Below are 21,083 nucleotides of genomic sequence, written 5' to 3'. Positions count from 1 at the left end.
ATTTTGTCAGTAAACTAAATTTACAGTCGAGTTTAAATTACACTTTAATTATTTGTTCCCCTAACATATAGAAAACTTGTGCTGTTCAAATAGATCCGTTGTTAAAAATAACAGGATGCTTTGTGAGTATCAAAATTTTACTTCCGTAATAAGAATTTCGTTAGTTTGTGTTTCTCTTATTTCTGCATAACCTGATGTAAATTCCCAGAGCCCCATTTTTGTATTTACTTACTTGTGAATATGAAACACTTTCTTTGGAAGTTCACGTTACTGTATATAAATTCTTTATGTTGAAGATACAGGAACTTCCTAAATACATACCTATTCAATATATTTCAAGAATAATTACTTGTTTATTGAAGTGGATTCATAGTTTTGAAGGAATAAAAAGAACTCATGTATTACAGGATATAAACCCATATGCTATGGAATTAACTACCTCTTTATGTATATGCTGTTGTAGATAATGTTGATTGTTCGTAACATGTACCATCCTTACTTTAGTGTATGAAAGCACTGAATCCATTCCACATAAAGAGTATTCTGTGTCTGAACAAAGCGACTATCTACAACCATCTGATAATAAATATCTGTCCACTTCATAAAAATCACTTCAAAACATCAATCAAATATCTTGTGTATAAATCAGGGATAAATTTCATTTGTCTACAAAAGCATGATCAATTACTCTTACTGGCACCGAAAGATGGGGTGTAATAATTCGTACCTAAACAACGACAGATTTTCACTACAATTAAAAGACAACATAATTGTTGAAAATTATAGTAGCTTTTCCCGTGGGAGTACTAAAAATGTCCAATGTTAGTCAAAACTACTAAACGAAAAGTTCAAATCATATGCCTCCTCCTCATATTATAATTTAGCTCCGTAAAAACTCAATGATGTTTGGAATAATTATTTATCCTGCATTTTCTTTACGGACCCTAACTTCATTTTATTTTCATCATAGTATAATATCTACTGGTTAAGTTACACTGGGTTAATTAGTAATCAGGCAAATGGTCAGTACATGTAACTGGCCAAGAAATGGCTTTCATTTATAAGAGACATGATATACACCAATGATGACTTAATTTTCTAAGGTAATACATATATATAGGATTGAATATATGTACGATTCGACTCAGCTAGGTCAATAAATTCCCTCACCGTCTTTCACTAGAGCAGTCAGACGGGCTCATTTATAGAAAAATTGAGTATCGGAATCAACTCTCAGACACCGCACGTAATATCTTACTCGCATGTTTTCAATCCCCTGATATTCACTTTTTATAGCAGTTAATGATTTCTTGAGTGCTGATCCACGAGTTATTATTGAGACAAATAAATTTTCACTGGATTTTACCCTACAAGATTGGCTAAATAAACACATTTATCGACCTTAGAAATTGTATAAGAAATATAGATGAGTACTTGAGTGAGCTGCTGTATTTAAAGAATGAAATTCCATATGTCAAAAATTGAGCCTCACAACTATACAGTGCTGGAGCTAATAGGTCATATATATTTACTAGACATCCAGCTTGTTGATGAAGTTTAGACAGGTTAATTTCAGTTTGAAATGAATTTTTATACTCCAGTGAGAATTTTTTGTTGCACTAGTCGACATCAGTAGTTCTCAAGTATGAGAATATCATAAAAGTCACCATTTAAGCACATACATACGCTATAAAATCACATGGAAGTCCCATGTTCCGAGAAATATAAAATTGGATACATTCACTTAATTGAGATCGGACATTGTGTCGTGTTATTCTTAGTCTTCAACGATCACGCAAAACAGAACCATGAGACTCGTATACACTGACAGGAATGAATTAGATATTCATTAAATTAACATAATAATATATCTTAGCTTTTACAATAACAAACATTGCTTGTTAGAGCTGGTGGTAAACTGGTACGAGTAATGAACATCATAGCCACAGCAGTCAGTAAAAATTCAAAAACTTACCAGCAGATTTACTATTTTTATTTATTACTTTACAACAAAAATGAGCATTACCTACTTGCATAAAAAACTATGTATTTTGTAAACCTGTAAATGTCATGTTTCACAATTAGAAAGTACGACAGCGGAGTTATACTTTGCACAATCAGTCTCTGACAGACAGACAGACATAATTCATGGAACTTCGATAATTTCTTTTTTCAAAGAGTATAACTTTATAATTCTATTTAATTACATGTCTGAACAAAATAATTAACATGAAAACAGAAACTTTTAGATGGATAGACTTTTTCCTCTAGTGAATCAAAAATAAGAAATAATCCAAATACATTAGTACAATAATGAAGGGATTAAGAAGTAGACATTTCAAACTGTGTATACAACTCTTTTAATGTAGACAGAACACATAAAAGCAAAGACGAAGGGACTGGAGCTTTGTTTTCTTTGTCGTAAACATTAGTAAATGACTACTGACAAAGATGGTAACAGCAAATAGTCCACTGATATAATAAAGATGATAAGCAGTGAAGTAAACACCGAGAATTTTTTATGTAGAAATGACTTTAACATAATCAAAAATATTTTACAGAATATAATCGTAAGAAAAATATTACAAGTTTAAAAACATTGTCATAATGATAAACAAGTATTTAAAAACAAATAATATGCCTAAGAATACAGAGTCCGGGAGTGAAGTATACAGAAACTTATATTTATATAGTCAGAAAAAGTGAAACAGTTGTGTAGCAAAGAGAAAGAAATAAGCATTTACACGGGACAGTGTGAAATGGTTCACTGGGAATGAAACTTCAGTTGGTAAATCTATTCTTACGAATCGAGACATACACTATTGTAATTTCGTAAAAGCCAACGAGAGTTTACAGATCAACAATCAGCAAAAAGTATACTAACACTGAACATCATTAAAAAATTGATATTAGTAAATATGTCAATGAAAAAGTCAAAAGATAAACCGTATATAGGTAAGCTAATATGCCGAAGGATTACAAATAAAAGATCTAACTTAGAACAAACGATTAATAAGCGTATTTTAATAAACAGATAGATTAATTTCACAGAACCCATTCAAAGTTTTCACAGATTTCGCTTATGAATTCCATCGCAGGGAAAGCCATTTATTTCTAATGATAAGCTATAACCATTGGATATTTTGCTTTCCAAGGGGGGACAATTTACTTTCATCCCTTTTTTGATATAAAGATCTTCATCTCTGGGCGGAAGTAGAAAATCGTTACGTAGAAGTATGTAAAATAGAACTGGGTTCAGCAGATTCATGATGAACATACTTGTCCCCAACAATACAGTATAAAACGGTGTCATTTTTTCGGGGTTCATATACATGCCGTATGAAATACGAAGCAGTGCAAATCCTCGACAACCTGCGAATGTAGTTAGGTTCAGGACAGCATTGAACCGATAAGACATATTCACTGAAGGAACTTTGTGCATTTGCATCAATTTACGGGTGTGAAGAAATATGCTATTGACTTCAGCAAGTAAGGCGATAACTGTATACGCTATGTACCGAACTGACAGTACATTATAAAGAAAGGCACTCAGAACCTATAAAACAAGTGTGTAATAACAAATTCACGAGTTTGAAATAACTGTTTATGAACGTATAACGGTATGTGTACTACTACTTTCGCTAAAAAAAATCGAAAGAAACCAATTTTGATGCCTAAGACTGCTGATTATTATTCTGTACTGTTAACAAGAATGTCAGATTATTAGAACTTCTTAGTTAAAAGTGTCGTGGTTTTATCAAAAATCAATGTAAAAGTTGTATTATTATTTCTTATTTCCCTATAAATATGAACCAAATTGCAGTTTTACTTTTAATTGCACGCTTTCAGATTACTTTATTAGTTTCTATTTGTAGGGTAACTAATACATCAAATTTCAATTCGAAAAATTACGCAGCCCCAAAATGGGAAGCGATGATTTTCACTAAATAGTATCTCTGTTTTGAAATGTTTCTGGTCAGATAACATCGCAGGTTTTACAGCACAGGATGGAAAGTTTCATGCTGGCTCCATATATGATAGATACATCAAAGGCCATAGCTATAAGCTTTTGAGCCGACATACCTGAGCACTAGCTAATGGAAATTGCGTTCTTTTCGAATACCTTTTTTTAGCACCCCATTGTCTTAGGATAACAAGACGATAGATTTATTACTTTACAGCGACTGGTAATTCTGATTATCTCATATTGAACCTGTCACTTTTATGCTGTTATTTGAGATACACAGGAAAAATGATTTTAAAATGGATTATGCGGTTTTAATATAAAAGTCATTTCCCGATAGTATCAGATGAGTAGTATTCGTTGCATAGTTAGTATGACAAATGTGATACAACGACTACACGTAAGTTTCGATTGTTTTAGGGTTAGATAACTTCCATTGATGGTTCTTATGATTTTACTGTGTAAGTCCAGAAAAACCAACATGTAAGCAATAGCACGTATTTTAACCTTTATGAGATCCTACAGTGGTAGACAGGTCAGTTGGAATGTGATAGTATTGGCCAAATACTTCCATGAAAATAGTAAGTTCATTTTGGATATCCAATGAAGTCATGCAATCATACCGCATTGAACAGCCACAAACGGACAATATATGAAGTTTGTAAAAACTCGGCACGCGCCCATGTTTAATAAAGAGCATCACCTGATTTGACAGAGATTCGGATATTCAGAAATGGAGGATCTAGTCTGAAACGTAGATTCAGGAAACCATTGGTAATCACAAATTAATTACACTGATTTTCGGTGAGAGAGGCATGAATGATGAGAGAACGATAATAGGAATGAAAACAAATATAGTAGATAGAGAGGAAAGTTGATTTCCAATATAATGAATTTATTAAATGTTGAAATAGAAGACGCCGACATTTCATGATCACCAGTATCATGAAATGACATTTCAGTTGGAGGACTGGTTCTCCACAACTCCCTGGCTGGGATCCTAGGGAAAGTACAACAAAGTGACTTGACACGTCATCCTACATGGCTCAGAATAGAAGCCATTGGCAATCCAGAGGAAAAAAGTATTCCTACTTCAAGAAACATCCCAGTGGTGTTATAACGTGATTAGTTCACTAAATATGTTTTTAAAATTCCATAGAGTCACAATCTATGTTCATGAAAACAGACGGCCACACAAGACGAAAGTTTGAACCTAAACTGGGCACTTATTATTTAGAAACACAGTTCTTTAGCCACTGAGCTATGAAATTACACACGGAAAGACCAAACAAATATCGCCGTACCAAGAATCTCTACTATTTTCCAAAGTTCCTGGAATCTACTCATACTGAAATAACTTCTGGAAAACTGCGTTTTAGACAACAAAAACCGATTATTTTAATACCATCGATTGAACGATTAGAAACGGCTCCTATATATGAGTGATAATCTCGTATAATCGAAAGCTTCCAGCTCTTATATCTAAGCCAAGCAAAAAGAGTTGCGACTTGTAAAAATCTGAACCAGATTTAGTAGAAACCAGCACCTTGGAAAATATATTACTTTAAATACATTGCATTACTTACTGCAATGTGATGCAAAGTTAATTCCCACATTTTGAACAATTGCCTCTGCGTGAACATATCCCAGAAATCATAAAGAAAGTAACCTAGGTAACGTTAAATTTTAAGGTTGTACAGTACCAGTAGAAACGGCCACTAAGTAATATGTAAAAGGCACGATATGGTCTACTGGATCATTCATCAACTCAGGATAATAATAAAAGCTAGGGAAAATTAAACCACATGATTTTGACCAACCATAATAAATCCCATGTTCCAATTAAAACGGCATGTAACCAAGAAATCATCATATTGCGCCACTTCCATATAGCGAGTGAACCTTTGCAAACTACAGTCTTAGGGGGGTTTATTCCTCGTAAAACATGGTCTAACGCACTGAAAAAAGTCATGGATAGCGCGATGCAGACGGCGCCGCGACCGGCACTCGCAGATGGCAGGAATCCATGCCAGTTCATTGGCTGTCGTGACCACTGATCACGCTTACTTGACCTTCGATTTATAATGTGAACGGATAATTTCATACACTGATGCAATGTTCCAATATCAGTATCGGTTTCAGTTTTATGTGAACGAAAGGCTGAGTGATATATATATGTTTTACAGAAAAGGATTACTCAAAGTGTTTAACTTTATATACAACATGTTGAAAGGTGGAACTTTGTCAGTGAGTTGGAGCGAGGAGTTTCATCCGTTCAAAAATGCCATAGCTATTCGGATTTTGATATGTCGATATGTCGAGATGCGTTTGATCTAGACTGGCTATCAGGTGCAATGGATACCTATCACAGATTAGCAACTCGTAATCTGGTACGAATCCGTGATCGGACGACTTCAGCTAGGTGTGCCCTGAAGAACTATTGAGGTCAGCATGAATGTTGAAGAATTACAGAAATATTTCTTAAGTGGATCTGCGTGTCGCTACACTTTGATTTGTTAAGGTGTCAAAAGTAGATCACTCTAGGGTTGGAGTATCTAGGAATTCCTATATTTCTCCTTTAAAAGATAAAATATTTCTTGGTAGGTCATGGACAGAAAGTAGGAATGAATTCCAAATGTTGGCCCTGGAAACCAGTACTTAGTGTAGCGCCTCATGGCTGTTTCCTTGGTCCGCTACATTTTTTACTATATAAGGATGAACTCTCAAGAGTAGTTGGTTTTCCGATGCTACTATATGCTGATGATGTAAAATTCTTACGAGAAATAACAAATGACGCAAATGCATGTGTATTTCAGGCTGTCTTAAATGTCCTGATTACCTTATCTAAAGAATGGCTGATTCCTATCAACATGGTCAAGTGCTTCTACATGCACATTGGGCGATACAAACATAAACACGTACAACATAAGTGAAGCGTTAGTGCTCGTGATATGGTCTCAAAAGTATCTTGAGGACAGTGAAACAGGATCTGTAGATTATGGACTACCGCCACTAGTTCGCAACTTAGGGGCCTATAAATCTGTGAGCTTTACGACAGACATTTACCAAGCCATGCATTAACTTGTTCACTGCAGTATGCACAACCTTAGCGCGATCCAAACTACAGGAATGTGTTCAGACTGCAAACACTGTTTAAAAGGTCACTATGGTATCCTTGATAAAGCGCAGAGAGCAGCTAGTAGTGCGATTCCAGAGTTTTTCAGTTTACCATAAAAAGAGCGGTTAGAGAAGCTAGGCCTCTTTACTCTGTCCTACCACAGACTAACAAATGATCTGATTTGGTTGTGTAAAGTCATACCTGATTCGGACAAATCAGAGGGCATAGCTGACTAGTAGAAAAGAAAAATACAGGATAAATACCGGTAGCACACAGGTTCTCACACCGATTTATAAGTTCTTGGTACCTGTTACACGAAAATGAGGTATCAGCGTTTTCAAGTGACTTATTAAAGAGAAGACTTGACATCCTCAGAAGCTTACAAGAACGGGACTAATTTAGGTCATAAGCCTTCTCTCCTCAGTACGCAAATCTGAATCTGATGATTTGGTGACCATCCAAAATCCAAAGACAAGGGAAATGTGGATATTTTACACGACTTCTTGTCCTACAGCAGCTTAACTATTCTCGGAATGAATTAGACGCGGTTCTTTGAACAGTAGCAGCTACGTGATCAGGAGCTCTAAGTGCAAACTACAGGGTTCTAAATCTTTGAACAGTTATTGGCTTGCACTATTTTTTTGATTGCGGTAAATCAATAAAAAACGGATTCATTTATTCTGTCGTTAGACATCTATGCTCCCTGTCTAGTTCTTTGGTCCGGTGGCAGGGCTTGTCAACCGGAAAAAAGCTGAATGATACGGGAATAGATTTTCATGACCATGAACATTCTCTGATAATGATCTCAATGATCAAGTCAGTAAGAATTTTTGGATCAAATGAGATTATGAGTTGGCGAGGACCACATAAAAGGGTTAAACCCAACTTACTCCTGAGTCTTGTAGTAATGGATACTTGAAGCCACTAGTTTTAATAGGATAGTATGAAATGACAGATAGCTTCTTTGGAAACACACGTTTCTTAAACCATTTCAGAGAATATTCCGAGGTCTGACGATTATTATGAAACCGCGAAATATTCTGCCATAGAGAACATCCACACTACATGTTTCCCTCGCGAAAGGTACTGGGTCAGTATTTAACAAGATATTAAGGGAGATGAAAGTAGGTGTTTGTAATACAAGATGACACTCAAACGTCTCTCTTAAGCCTTGTATACTTTATAAAATACCTGTCAAGTGTACTTGTACCTGACAGACTTGGGCTTAATTCAAAAATGAATTCGGGAATCGTCTTACAAATCACTAACGTAGATAATCTGTGTCGAATGATTGACGGCCTACTCGAGTTGTACTGGAATGGTATGACTAACAGCAAACGTCGAAGTCACACCTCGCAGTCAGCACCTAACGTGGTTTATCCCTCCGTCCATGGCGTTCTATTAATTGGTGCATATTTGTTGCCATCGACCTTAAAAGGTTTCGATGAACTATTCAACATTCACTGACCCAACTGCCGAATGATTTGGCCAAGGCTCAGTGACGTTTTACTGGTCCTACAATACCCCCCCACATTAGATTCAACGGCCATTTGAATCGATATCAAACATGTTGGGAGTGTGGTGTTTGAACTAACTAATGATTCTTTGGTACTGGTTGAATGCTCGGTTTCGAATTCTAAATACAATACATTCGTTTGTGCCTGTGTCTTCTTAATTCAATCACGTTAATCCTGGAATTCCTAGTTCATACGATAATTAGAATATTATATTGGCGTCGCGATGGAGCCTGCAATGGAAAAGTTAGATATTCATTCAACTTCGGAAGCTTTTGAAAATTACTTTGAAAGGTTCGAAATCTGGGCTATGAACAAGGAAGATGATGAGGTTGTTAATATTGTGGCACACTTCCTCACATTCATTGGAAAAGAAGCATACAGCTTATTAAGAACTCTGGCTATGCCGGAAAAACCCATTTCGCTTTCTTATACAGCTCTCAAGGATCTACTGCTAAACTATGCTCAGTATGCAAATTTCGAATGTCGTAAAGGAGGAAGATTTCGTAAAATGATTCATGAGGATATAAAAAAGTCCACTACATTACTACGTCATCCCAACCTAGTGCATACTCAAGGTTATGCAGACAATTCATTGAATTTAGATGCAGTTCACGAGGATGGGGACAAGTTTGGTCAGTGTTTGTCCTGTTGCAAGTTCCACTCTTCTAATTCATGTAAACTTCATAATTCTAAATGCTTCAAATGTCGTGATATTGGACAAGTTCAGTCAGTTTGTAATGCTAATGTTCATCTTACTGCAACTAATATTAAGTCTTGTAATTCTGATTCTACTGAGTCGAGTATTCATGATGATAATTTATCTTTATCAACGACTTCAAAAGATAGTGCAGAGTCATATGGCAGTTCAGAGTTAAATGAAATCCAGAATTCTTGTGAGACAACAGTTCCTAATCAACCGATTTATCAGAATTCTCATGCTATTGTACCAGGTATGACTTTTCCTAATGATTCACATATTTCTAATGAAATTACTTGCAATTCTGAGGAAAATATGTTAAATGACCCTAATCATGATCGAAAACCTGATGTGGTTTGGATAGATGCTGATTTTTCTAACGATCCTACGCTCTGCAATGACAGTCCTAATGAATTTCATGAGAATATTTCAGAAGAATCAAATCCTGATGTCATATCATATATTACCTATCCTCATAATGTATTTGATCCTTGTGAAAAACCTGCTCAATGCGAAGCACGAGTACTAAGTGACCTCGAGTTTGATTACATTTCGGATGATTTCATATTAACTGCTGTTTACCCTTATCACAAAAACAGTTCTAATGTTTACTCTAAACAATGTGAGAAATATGTTTTAAATGAAGCCACATTATTCATAACTTGGGGATATAAAGATCCAACATTATTTCGTGGGGGAGGATAGTGTTGAAAAGTCTATGGTTGAAATTCTAGATATTAATGATTTCAGTACAAAACCGATATGCTGATTGTATACAATTCCAGGTGAGTCTGTTCCGATTTCGTTTGTTAATTCCAATACTAATGAGCACTTTCTAGATACTACAAAGTTTTTATCTTATACAATGTCGGACAGACTCAGGATGAACTTAACAAGAAGACGTACAACCGATTACAAACACTTATACTTCTATTTAAGCTGTGGCGGATGTGGTGTTTGAATTAACTAATGATTCTTTGATACTGGTTGAATGCTCGGTTTCGAATTCTAAATACAATACATTCGTTTGTGCCTGTGTCTTCTTAATTCAATTGCGTTAATCCTGGAATTACTAGTTCATACGATAATTAGAATATTATAGGGAGTAGCTGCGCATCAGGTTTTGCCAAACGATTAATGCAAATCCTCCAAATATTGCCGGGCTGAAAGACAAATGGAAAAGAGGAGACAGAAACTGATCAGGAATAAGATACTAATAATAAATTGAATAGACTTTGGTTGAATGTAAAGCGATTAATTATGGAAATAATAGAAAAAACATAACGTTTCAACGTTCTATCAAGTCGCGTTGAAAAAGATAGCTTTGACAAGTGATTGAGTTCCCCAGATGAGAAACATTAAGTTTGCCGCAAGAATAATGATGCTACAGTGATAGTACGATAAGTGCATTATTTGTACTGTCATCTGTTTAAAGTAGGAAGCCAGACATTGTCGCTGATAGCTTCTGCTCATAAGCATCAAATTCTAGGTATATCTATATTTCACAGACTAACTGTAGGTAGAAAAGAATAACCGTGAAGCAAAGTCGTAATTTCGTCGTGCGAAGCTATTGATCAACTTGTAGTAAGAATTTGAAAAGCCGATGACTGGTGTTACAACCAGTAAGAATAGGAGACTACACATCAAGAGCAAAGATTGCACTATAAAGTCTCTAATAGACGACAAACGCTGAGTGCTGCATGTTTGTTCGACAAGTGAACCGAAAAATACTTAAAAGAACATAGGAATCCCAAAGCGTCACTCTGGACACATGTCAACAATACCAGTCAAAAAGTCTGTCGGCGGTGGGATAGAGGCGACCATGTCGTTTTCAGTTTGCAGAAGATTCACTTGGCTGAGTAAAAGGGTTATCCGTGAGAATAATAGTATCGTCAAACTACCGATTGAACCGGACAGATATTATCTCGTCGAGAAGTTGAACAGCCGATTGATGTACCTAAATCACCTGTTACATAAAAACTGCGAGAAAACTATCTCGTAAAATAAAGTACGACGTCGAAGTTGAATAACCACAGTAGTTCGGATGCTCCATAATGTCACGGCGAAATAACATCGTTCTTATATATACTGACAGTTGTGCTGAAAGTCCGTCTTGGTATTATCAGTATAACAGTTGGATGTGTAAATACAAACACACGAAAACTGTGGTGGGGTTTGTGGAGAATTCCAGAGGCCACTTAGGTATTGCCCAAGCCCGTTTGGCTTGAAAAATAAACTGAAAGCGGAATTATGATGACTTTCATGTAATAAGGAAGTCGATACATGGTTTACCATGTGAGACAACAACAAATAAAGTCGTGTAGTAAAAACTATTTAATGATTACCACTGATGTAACTAAAGTTCAGAAGGTTCAATTAAGGTAGTCATTTCGTAAAAAGCTGATGCAAAGCGCTTACTATCTAGCTTTAAATATCGTATTACGTGTGGTAATACGACGTTTTTCCTTAGTGTCATCTTGCGAGTCATATACGTATGTGATTTTGACTAGAACGTGACGGCAGTGACTGAATATATGACTGCGTGAAAGTAATTACAAAATGTTATTAGGCATCATAAACATAGTACTATAGTAATAACCTAATGCAGTTATGAAACTCGCCTGGGTTATTCTTGCTTCCAAGTAATGAAAATTTCTAGTAGACAGTAGTTGGAATCGGAATTATATGCGGGGTACTTTTGATTAAATCCTTGGATTAACACAGTGTTGTAGACTAAATTTGTATAAGTTCAGAATTAATTTAAGCGAAATACGTAGCATTGCCTGATGAACAGTCTAAACGAGGTCTATGATAGCAGGAAATTTATAGTTCAAACTAACCGCGAATTTCTAGCATTCGTATCCTCTATGTGACCTTGGAACTCAACAATTTCATATTAGGCAGGCAGTGGCCAAATAAGTAAAACATTTTGTGGGTAGTTTCTGATAAAAAATATTTGATAGTGGTTAAGCAGAAAGATGAATTTATAATCGACTGTTAATCTTGTCTCGTTTATACAACTGGATAAGTTACAAACAGATGTAAAGTTGATCGATGGACTGTTCGACATTCAGTGACCCAACTGCCAGATGATTTGGCAATGTCTATGTCTTGTGGTAAACACCAACATTTTCCTATCATTTGGAGGTGAGAGAAGAAATACTGTTTTTCCATTCATCAAACAGCGTCACCTGAAGCTACTTGAAGTCCAATCGACACTCCTATTCCAAAAGTGAGGTCCGAATTACTGATGAATGATTGACTTCAAAAACACTTCTGTCAAATCTTGTATAAGATTTTAGGTTTTGACAGGCTTGGACATTAGATTTACATGCATCCTGTAGTCGATAAACCCTCTGGGACGCGAGCGCAATACCGTTCGATCCAAACTCCATCTCGTTATTTGTTACTATCCACTATCCATCTCTGTTGGAAATTCTTGTGACTGAATGGCAAGAACGCGCCTATCCAATCAGGATGTACATATTCTAAATGACACTGTTCAATTGTGGTCTTACACATTGTTGGTTAAATCCGGGCGACCAATATATACGGATTTTATCACTTGTTAGCAATGAGGTACACTTATGTACTCACGATTTGACACCAATGTTCCAACTAATCCAGCAGTAAAATTGATCAGTCAAGACATTTGAAATTAAAGTTCTAAATACTTTGACAGTAATACTGCTAAGAACTACATTGTAGCGGTTGTTAATGGTTTCAACCAAATATCTCAATAGTTATACAATACCTAATGCTGATTTTGTCAGTGTTGACGAGTAAAATACTGATAACCTATCGCGCAACAATAAACACTACTTTCCAACAGGAGGATACCATCACATAACTGCTTACGTTTAGTATCCTTTCTAAACAATCTTACACAGTTTATTTTATGTTGAACATATAGATCATAATTTTCATTCGGCTCCCATCTAAACAGAACGACTAAAATCTATTTTAAATAATGTCTAATTACAAGTACAAATAATGTTTAACACTGTATAATGGTTGAGGGCACTCGTTAAAGGAAGGCTAGCTAATGCAAAAGGGAATGCTAACATGAATGACCTATTTATTGAGAAAACATGTACTGTTACTGCTAATAAATATGCTGTAATAGTGTAGGAACTTGACATTAATCACCAATCATGTGCTCGCTAGTGACTAGCTTCACCATTAACTCCTGGAGTCCTAGTGAGGAGCTGTGATCAGTTGACTCCAATCCGTGTCTAGTGTGAGGCAGATATTCACCCCAGGCAATGGATGAAGGGTTGCGCAAGATCACATGTTGACTGTAGTTAGACATTACTATCTCTAGAAGCTGGCTCAGTGGTCTGTAAACTAAGCTTTTACGCAAGAGACCGCGTTCGGGATCGCAGATGTCTACTGACATCCAAGGACGAAATGGTCGCCCAATGCTTCCAGACTTCCGACGATGATCTACTTTAAATCAACTCGTGATTTTAACTTTGAGAATGTTACGGTCTCCGCAAATCCCATACTATAAAGATATGTTAGTGGTAAAAATTTCATACCAAAGATTGCTTGACCCTTTCCTGATCACTAATTAATAAAAAAAGTACTCAAAAAATGCAGCTAATTGTTTAATTTTATTACTTTGTACAAGATAATTTTGAATGCTCTGAATAATCGTTAATGCATCTTCATTTGAACATTATAAACAAAAGTCAATAAAAGAAAACAAATGAATAATCAATAAATAAATGCTGATTTTGTCAGTGAACTCATTGCAAAATAGAACTCTCCCTAATTAGATTACACATTCTTACAGAGTTCATTTCTTAATTTATTTAAAAAGATTTCTTGCTTATACATATTGTAAATCTTTTTTTTTTCAAACGAAAGTAAATCCATTTTACAAAATGAATTTAAAAGACAAATTCGACGAATTAATTGGAAAAAAATAAACAGACAACAGATCGTCAAACATCGTTGGTATTCCTGATCCAACTTTCTGCGTGATCGAAATATATTTTTCATAATAAGAATTGGTTGATTAATATCAACATAATAATATCCTTTCTATAATGCACCTGAACCAAGTACTGGAGATTCATGTTTTCCCGAGGACAGTTTTGTTGATTTCTTATGTTTTTTACTACCGAAACCGAATACTCCGGCAACTGCTGATTTAAAAAACATACTTTTACAATCTTCTGTATACAATTCATCACTATTGTCGGAATTATTAGTGATATTATTATTACGTTGATTTATTTGTCGTCCTCTCGATGAGCTTGGACCACCAAAACATTCTAACTTACTTGACAATAACTTTTTATGCTTTACAAAGGTTTCTTTATCTGTATTCTGTACTTGTTTGTATTCATTAGATAAAAAATGGATACTTTTTTGATTATTCAGCAAATATTTATTATTTCTGTTACAATTAAATTGTTTATCATCTACTTGGGTAGTTTTCTGTAAAGCATTTTTAGTAACTTGTGTAACAGGTACTTCGGATTTTACAATTGATAGATTGGGCTTTCTATTCGTTGGAACAACGATTGATGGATGCGAAGTGAATTGATTTTTTATGGGATGGTAATCTTTTTGACAATAAGCTGAAGCTGGGAACATCATTGGATTATACTGAACAAAATTAACAGCTGCAGAAAAATAGAAATAAATGAATCATTTAAGTTATGTTACTTTTTCAGATTATAAATATCAGTTCTTGCATGTTATTATTTGTAAGATAGTTTGTTGAAGATGAAGTATAATCAATATATAGTCTGGCATAAATGTACATTAGCTCAAGTTGTCATAAAATATTAGCATGACGAGGTGAAAATAACAAGTTTTTAAAGGGCTGAAATATTTTGTTTTAACAATGATGATAAGATAGTATAAATGGAAAGGATGATTTAAAAAGACAGAACGAGAGGGCAAATCTGGGAGAATATCGAGAATCAAGATCTAGAGCCAGAAGAAGAGTGAATGTATATAATCAACTGTGACTAATTGTCAGCCAAGTCAATCAACGTCATTAATCACTGATTGTGGTTATTGCGCGGATCTCAAGAAGGTAGTTTTCATTTATTAATATGGCTAAGAACACCAGCCAAATAACTGATAGACTAATGCCACGACTTATTTTGGCTATCCTTCGCTTTCTTCTGGTATATTTCTACTCTAGATAATACCGCTCATCGAATTAAGTAATGGTTTATTCTACGTAAAGTAACTGCAAGCAACCTCAGTTGATAAAGATTCATAACCTCATCAACCGATTTTTCAGGGCTCCTGAATAATTATATAAAACTATGTACGACTGAAAAGCCATTCCTCTTTAATTTGAAATTGTATACTATTTTAAAGTTTGAACATTCGAATTTCATCTCATGAAGATTTAAGTGTATACAAAATCAAAAAAGTTTTGTATCCCAACAAAATAAGTTCTCACAGTTCCTTAGATTCCAAAATTCACTCAACAAAACTATTCATGATACTAATTATTTCAATATTTCAATAGTTAAGATCATCATGAGTCAGTTGAAGCTAGACCACCTTGGAAAACCTGGAAGCACTGGACGGCCATTTCGTCCTATCGTGGGACTCCTCAGCTTTCAGGTTTTCCATGGTGGTCTAGTTTCAACTGACTCATGATCTTAACCATTGAAATTACTATGATCTCCACAAAACCCATCTGATATTTCAATATTATTACTCTATCAAACTAAATAAAATTAATGATTTATCAAATGATTTTTTAAAAGCACCTCTAGAGTGTATATTTATTCACTGTATTTTATTAACAAAAGGAAAATAATGAATAAAAAGTACATTATTCATTATATATAATTTATATTAATATAGAAAACAGTCAATGCATTTTGTAAACAACAAAAGAAAAACAAAATTTCTTATCTCATTTTTAGTCAAGATAGAATTTCAAAAATGATCATGTTTAAATACAGATGAATAAATGAGAAAATCGAATAAATTATTATGAATTGTCTATTTACATTAGAAAAATTAGTAAACAATATTTGGTAGAACTATTTGGTTGCCATAATGGTTAGTTTCATACAATTAACTAAGTCAATCAATTCAAATGTAAAGAAAATTCAGTGAAGAAAAATTTTCTCAACGAAATCATTCACTTAAGCTGTGCATTCATATTTATAGTTATATGCCAATGTAACCTGTCCCACGTGAGCAAGTAAATTTGTATATGCATATTGATGTGGTCCAAAGCGAAAGTTTATCCTTAACACATCCATGAATGGTAGGCCGGCTAGAGAAAATAATTCGGAGTTTAGCTGAGTAGAACGTTTCATTCAGCGATTTTGAAATCCGTTTAATCAAGATCTCAGCAGCCGTCAAGGTTTTCTTTTGTACTAATGGCACTGTATCCGGACGATGTTTAGGTGTGAAGTTACTATTGACGAATCTAGGTGGATAACGATTACTAATGAGTGCCTGTTGAATTTGAAGTAATTCATCATCTATTGTGTCAGTAGAACATATTCGCCTGATCCTTGAGGATAAAAAGTGAATTAAGTCCCTCTTTCTACTCAGTGGAGCCCAACTATGGAAATTTGTGTACTGTTCATTCAAAGTCGGTTTTCTATATATAGATCTCTGTAAAAAACCATTCAGCCTTCTTTTCAATCGGACATCAACAAAATGAAATTTATTGTTTGCCTCTGCTTCCAAAGTGAATTGAACTGAAGGATGACAATTATTGAAACTATTCAAAATTTCATTGAGGCCCATGTCTTCTTCACAAATAATGAAATTATCATCCATATATCTCTTGTATAAATAAAATCTCCCAATTATTGGTCGATGTACCGTATTTTCCAGATTAGCCATGAAACAATCAGGGCACTTTGAGAGTACAACGTAGAAATAACTTTTTTACATGATGTTTTGGGACAAAATTATCAATATGATTTTCAAGATAGCCACATAAAAAAACATATATTTTCTATTAGGGAGACATTTGTAAATAGGGAAGTGATATAAAATGAGACCATCTTTCTACGATTTACATTGATACTTCTAATTGAGTCGACCAAGTCAAAGAAATCAAGAGAATTGCACCTAATGAAGTGATTTTTAACGGGTTGTAAAATATCAGTTAACCACTGACCGCACAAACCGATCACTTTTCAAACGCATCTCAGAACACTACCCGGCATGGCTTTTAAAAGGAGAATGCAAAACAAGTACTAGTCCAATACAGGAGCATTTAATCAACTGTGGACACATCAATCCAAAGAAGTCTTCTTTTAAAGCAATTTACACAGTCAAGGGAATTGGATCAAAAGGAGGTCGAATCAAAATCTTATGCACTGCTGAGGCATTGGCAATCCATCAGTTCAAGCCCGAATTTCGCTTGCAAAGATAAAACGTCCAGCCTCTCATCCTTCCTTGGCCCTAATTCCCTTTTCTAGTATGTTACGGTTTACTATTATTATTGGGTTTTTTTCAATTAGTGTTTTATAATTTTAATTTGTAATCAGTAATTATTATTATCTATAAACAAGTTTTCTTGATTATTATTCAGCTTTTATTATTATGACGTTTATGCTTATCGTTTTTCATATTTGTCAGTTGGACAATTATCTAACCCGTAAATTATTTTCATCCTTACATTTTTTACTTACTAGTTAATTATTGCGTAACCTCATTTGATTATAAGAGACTTGAACCAATTTAAGATGGAATCTTTTCTATTCTTCTATAGACATATATTTTTTATATAACCATAGATTCGAATGTACAGGTTGAGTAAATGATTTCATCGAAAGGAGATTTTTCTTCACTGAATTCTATTTATTTTTATTTAATAACACAATAGTTTACTTAAACAATTGAAATGTATCATGAAATTAATGTTTTTGAAGCTACTTCATGTCGTGTTTACAAAAATGAATGATATCTGGATCATATATATATATCCCTCTAAAAAACATTGTTAAGACCTTTATTTATTTATTTGAGAGCATTACTAAATTATCTTTTTTCACTGTTTTGCCTAGTTAGTTTGGATAATTATTTTGTATTGTAAATATGCTTAGTAACATCAAGATTGTAGTTTACACAAGTCAACGTAAAATCATCAGATAATTACAAAAAAAAAACCCATTTAATTCACGATTTATTTCTGACTGAAGTTTGTCTTTTAACTTGACAACACAACGTTGAATTACTTAACCATAAATTTATTGATGAAATTTCGTACAAATAATTTTCTTAAATCAATTTTTAACATAACGACAGTTTAATTATTGATCAGATCATGAGTAAAATTAATTCAGATAACATCGACTTATTCAAGGTATTGATAAAATGCAAACTCTATACTATTTCTCTTTTGTCAAAAGTAATTGAAATAGTTTGTATGTCCAATTTGAAAAAGGATAGCTATTAGAAAGTGATAAATTTAGCCACAATTATTGACATCACTGAAACAGAAATGATATTTTTAACATGGACGGTAGAATAGTGAATAAATCTGTAATTGGTAAGAGTAACTGTTTAAAAATATTCTCTTTTCCAAATAACAATGACTTACAGGTAGGCGAGTTAACAAACGATAAATTTTTCAGTAATGAGTAACAATGTAGAAGGTTCTTAGAACAGAATAGAATATATCTGTTATGAAAAGTGAAGAAACCAATATCTATGTCAATATTGTAAAGCATAATTCATAAAGGACAATATATTGACTACAATTGCATCTCCTATCAAATGAAAACTTAGAGAACGGCTCAGTCATAACGTTCTTGAGTGTGTTACTGTGTGATTCAGGTTACAATATTTAGGAGAGAAATCCCTAAAAATTGTAGACATAATTAATCCGTGAGTACGAACCAGTACAAAATCATGGTTCATAATTTCTTATCGAATGCCTAAAATTTTCTAGTAACAACGAGTATAAAAGTATTCAACAGTGATTACGCTCAAGTTTTCCTCAATAATATATACCTCTGATTGTTTTCAAAATTAATTTATAGCTCTAAAGATATCTTAGTAAACAAGTCAAAATTTATGAAAGAACATCTGATCAGTTTAATTATTTTATCATGTAAAATAGTGTTATGGTTTGGCTTTCAGTCAGAAAAAAATAGTATAAATAATTAAAAGAACTCCATAAAGATTGAATATAAAAAAATACAACTAGCCTGGTATTTGGGGTTGATCTACTCTACCCTGAAGGTGATTACTTTCACTGGGATATATCATCTGTAAAGGATATCCAGAATTTGAACTGCAAGATGCCGGGATATGATTAATTTGTGTACTACAAGGTTGTGGATGATAATAATTTTGATTATTCCATTTTTTTTCAACCGGATGATGACTTTGATCTACTGGATAACCGGATTTCAGATTGATATCTTGGCTACAGTTTCCTTTCACTTCGGACATAAGAAGATTATCACGTAAGCTAGAGGTTTGAAATTGTCCGCCACCACCTACAGTTGTTTTCGACGGTACAAATCCTGCTGTCAATAATTCAGGTGGTCTTGCATATGGATCATCATCCTCGTAATACACTGTTATATTTTTAAAGAAAAATTAAATACGTGGGAGGGTTGATAATAATGTGAGTTTGTAGATGCATATATATATATATTAATTTGTTGATTATAAATTAGTAAGATGTCATATTTTTTATTAGGAATAATTTAGATCACTTGTTTACATACTCATTTCCTGTTTTGTTTTAACATTATATAATCAAAGATGCAAAAGATTATCTTACTAATATAAAGATTAACTTACAGAATGATATAAACACAATCAGTAAATAATGCCTGAAGTTTAATTTTGCTTAGCAACAGTAAAAATGAAGTTCTAGTAAATGACCAGTATGTCAAACAGTCATACTCAGAGAGCATAAGAAAAGCAATAACCTTAGATGGTTTATATGAATAAAATCCACTTATAAAAAGTTGACGTTTTTTCATATTCAATCAGTTCGATCAGATTTTAAGAATCTGATTTAGGTCCTTTTTTGAGTATCTACATATATTTAGCCGTAATAAATATATTTTAAATATGCTTATTCACCAATAATCAGTTTTTTACACAGTGGAAAGAAATGTTTTTAGTAAAACTGTGAGGCGTTTTACTCGGACAAATTGTATTTTTATTGTTTTTTGGTTATTTCCATGTAAATAAAAATATCAGAAGGGGTTTTTGTGGATATTATAGCATCTGCGATCCCACACTGCTGAGGAGTTGCGCAATAGGACGAAACGGCCGTCCAGTGCTTCAAGGTTTTCCATGGTGGTCTAGCTTCAATTGACTCATGATCTCAACTATTTAAATAAAAATAAACAAACAGTTAACCAGAAGATTTATGGTTTAAACTAGTATGTCAATAAGTCTTAGTAATATAACTAGTTGAAATATATTTCAACAATGCAGAAATATCGAGAGTTCAATTTGTTTTTAATCCTCCCTGACGACATGACTGATGGACTATCATTTTTATTTAGTGCAATGATGTAACATAAGCTCTCTTTACAACTATGGTACTATATCTATCATCTATCTATCTATGTATCTATGTATTTGACAGTGGTCTCATTACAGATTTTTATCTTTACCAAAACAAAGACAGTCGAATCACCACTTCAAAATGTAGCACTACAAACGGTTGCAATTGATCATAAACATCAATGAGAAGATTCAAACAAATATTACAAAATGACTTTAAACTTCACCCCATCGCACAAGCAAGTAGTAATCAGAACTCAGTAGCTAAGTGGATAACGTGATGGCGTTTGAAGCAAC

At 33.9% G+C, this 21,083-nt stretch overlaps 2 protein-coding genes across 2 annotated transcripts in view; both read right to left on the bottom strand.

Annotated features, from left to right (window-relative positions):
* Nucleotides 1–224: 224 nt before the first annotated feature.
* TLCD1 (TLC domain-containing protein 1) lies at nucleotides 225–6,871 on the bottom strand. Its single transcript, XM_051217811.1, has 4 exons — nucleotides 5,785–6,871; nucleotides 5,668–5,750; nucleotides 5,551–5,633; nucleotides 225–3,556 (listed from the first exon to the last, which is right to left on the bottom strand). Exons 1-4 carry the CDS (start codon nucleotides 6,066–6,068, stop codon nucleotides 3,068–3,070), a joined length of 939 nt encoding a protein of 312 aa, XP_051073966.1. The 5' UTR covers nucleotides 6,069–6,871; the 3' UTR covers nucleotides 225–3,067.
* A 7,019-nt stretch (nucleotides 6,872–13,890) lies between these two features.
* ANKRD50 (Ankyrin repeat domain-containing protein 50) overlaps nucleotides 13,891–21,083 on the bottom strand; it is a gene marked incomplete at its 5' end in the record, with an annotated part of 46,765 nt that continues 39,572 nt past the window's right edge. Inside the window, 2 exons of the mRNA XM_051218468.1 lie at nucleotides 13,891–14,932; nucleotides 19,463–19,837. Coding sequence (XP_051073965.1) covers nucleotides 14,346–14,932; nucleotides 19,463–19,837 — 962 coding nt within the window. The 3' untranslated portion in view covers nucleotides 13,891–14,345. The remainder of the gene's footprint in view (nucleotides 14,933–19,462; nucleotides 19,838–21,083) is intronic.

This window comes from Schistosoma haematobium, chromosome 1, assembly GCF_000699445.3.
Source record: "Schistosoma haematobium chromosome 1, whole genome shotgun sequence".
Lineage (NCBI taxonomy): Eukaryota > Metazoa > Platyhelminthes > Trematoda > Strigeidida > Schistosomatidae > Schistosoma > Schistosoma haematobium.
The sequence above is the reverse complement of the archived record's forward strand: the minus strand, read 5'-3'. Positions and strand labels throughout refer to the sequence as shown.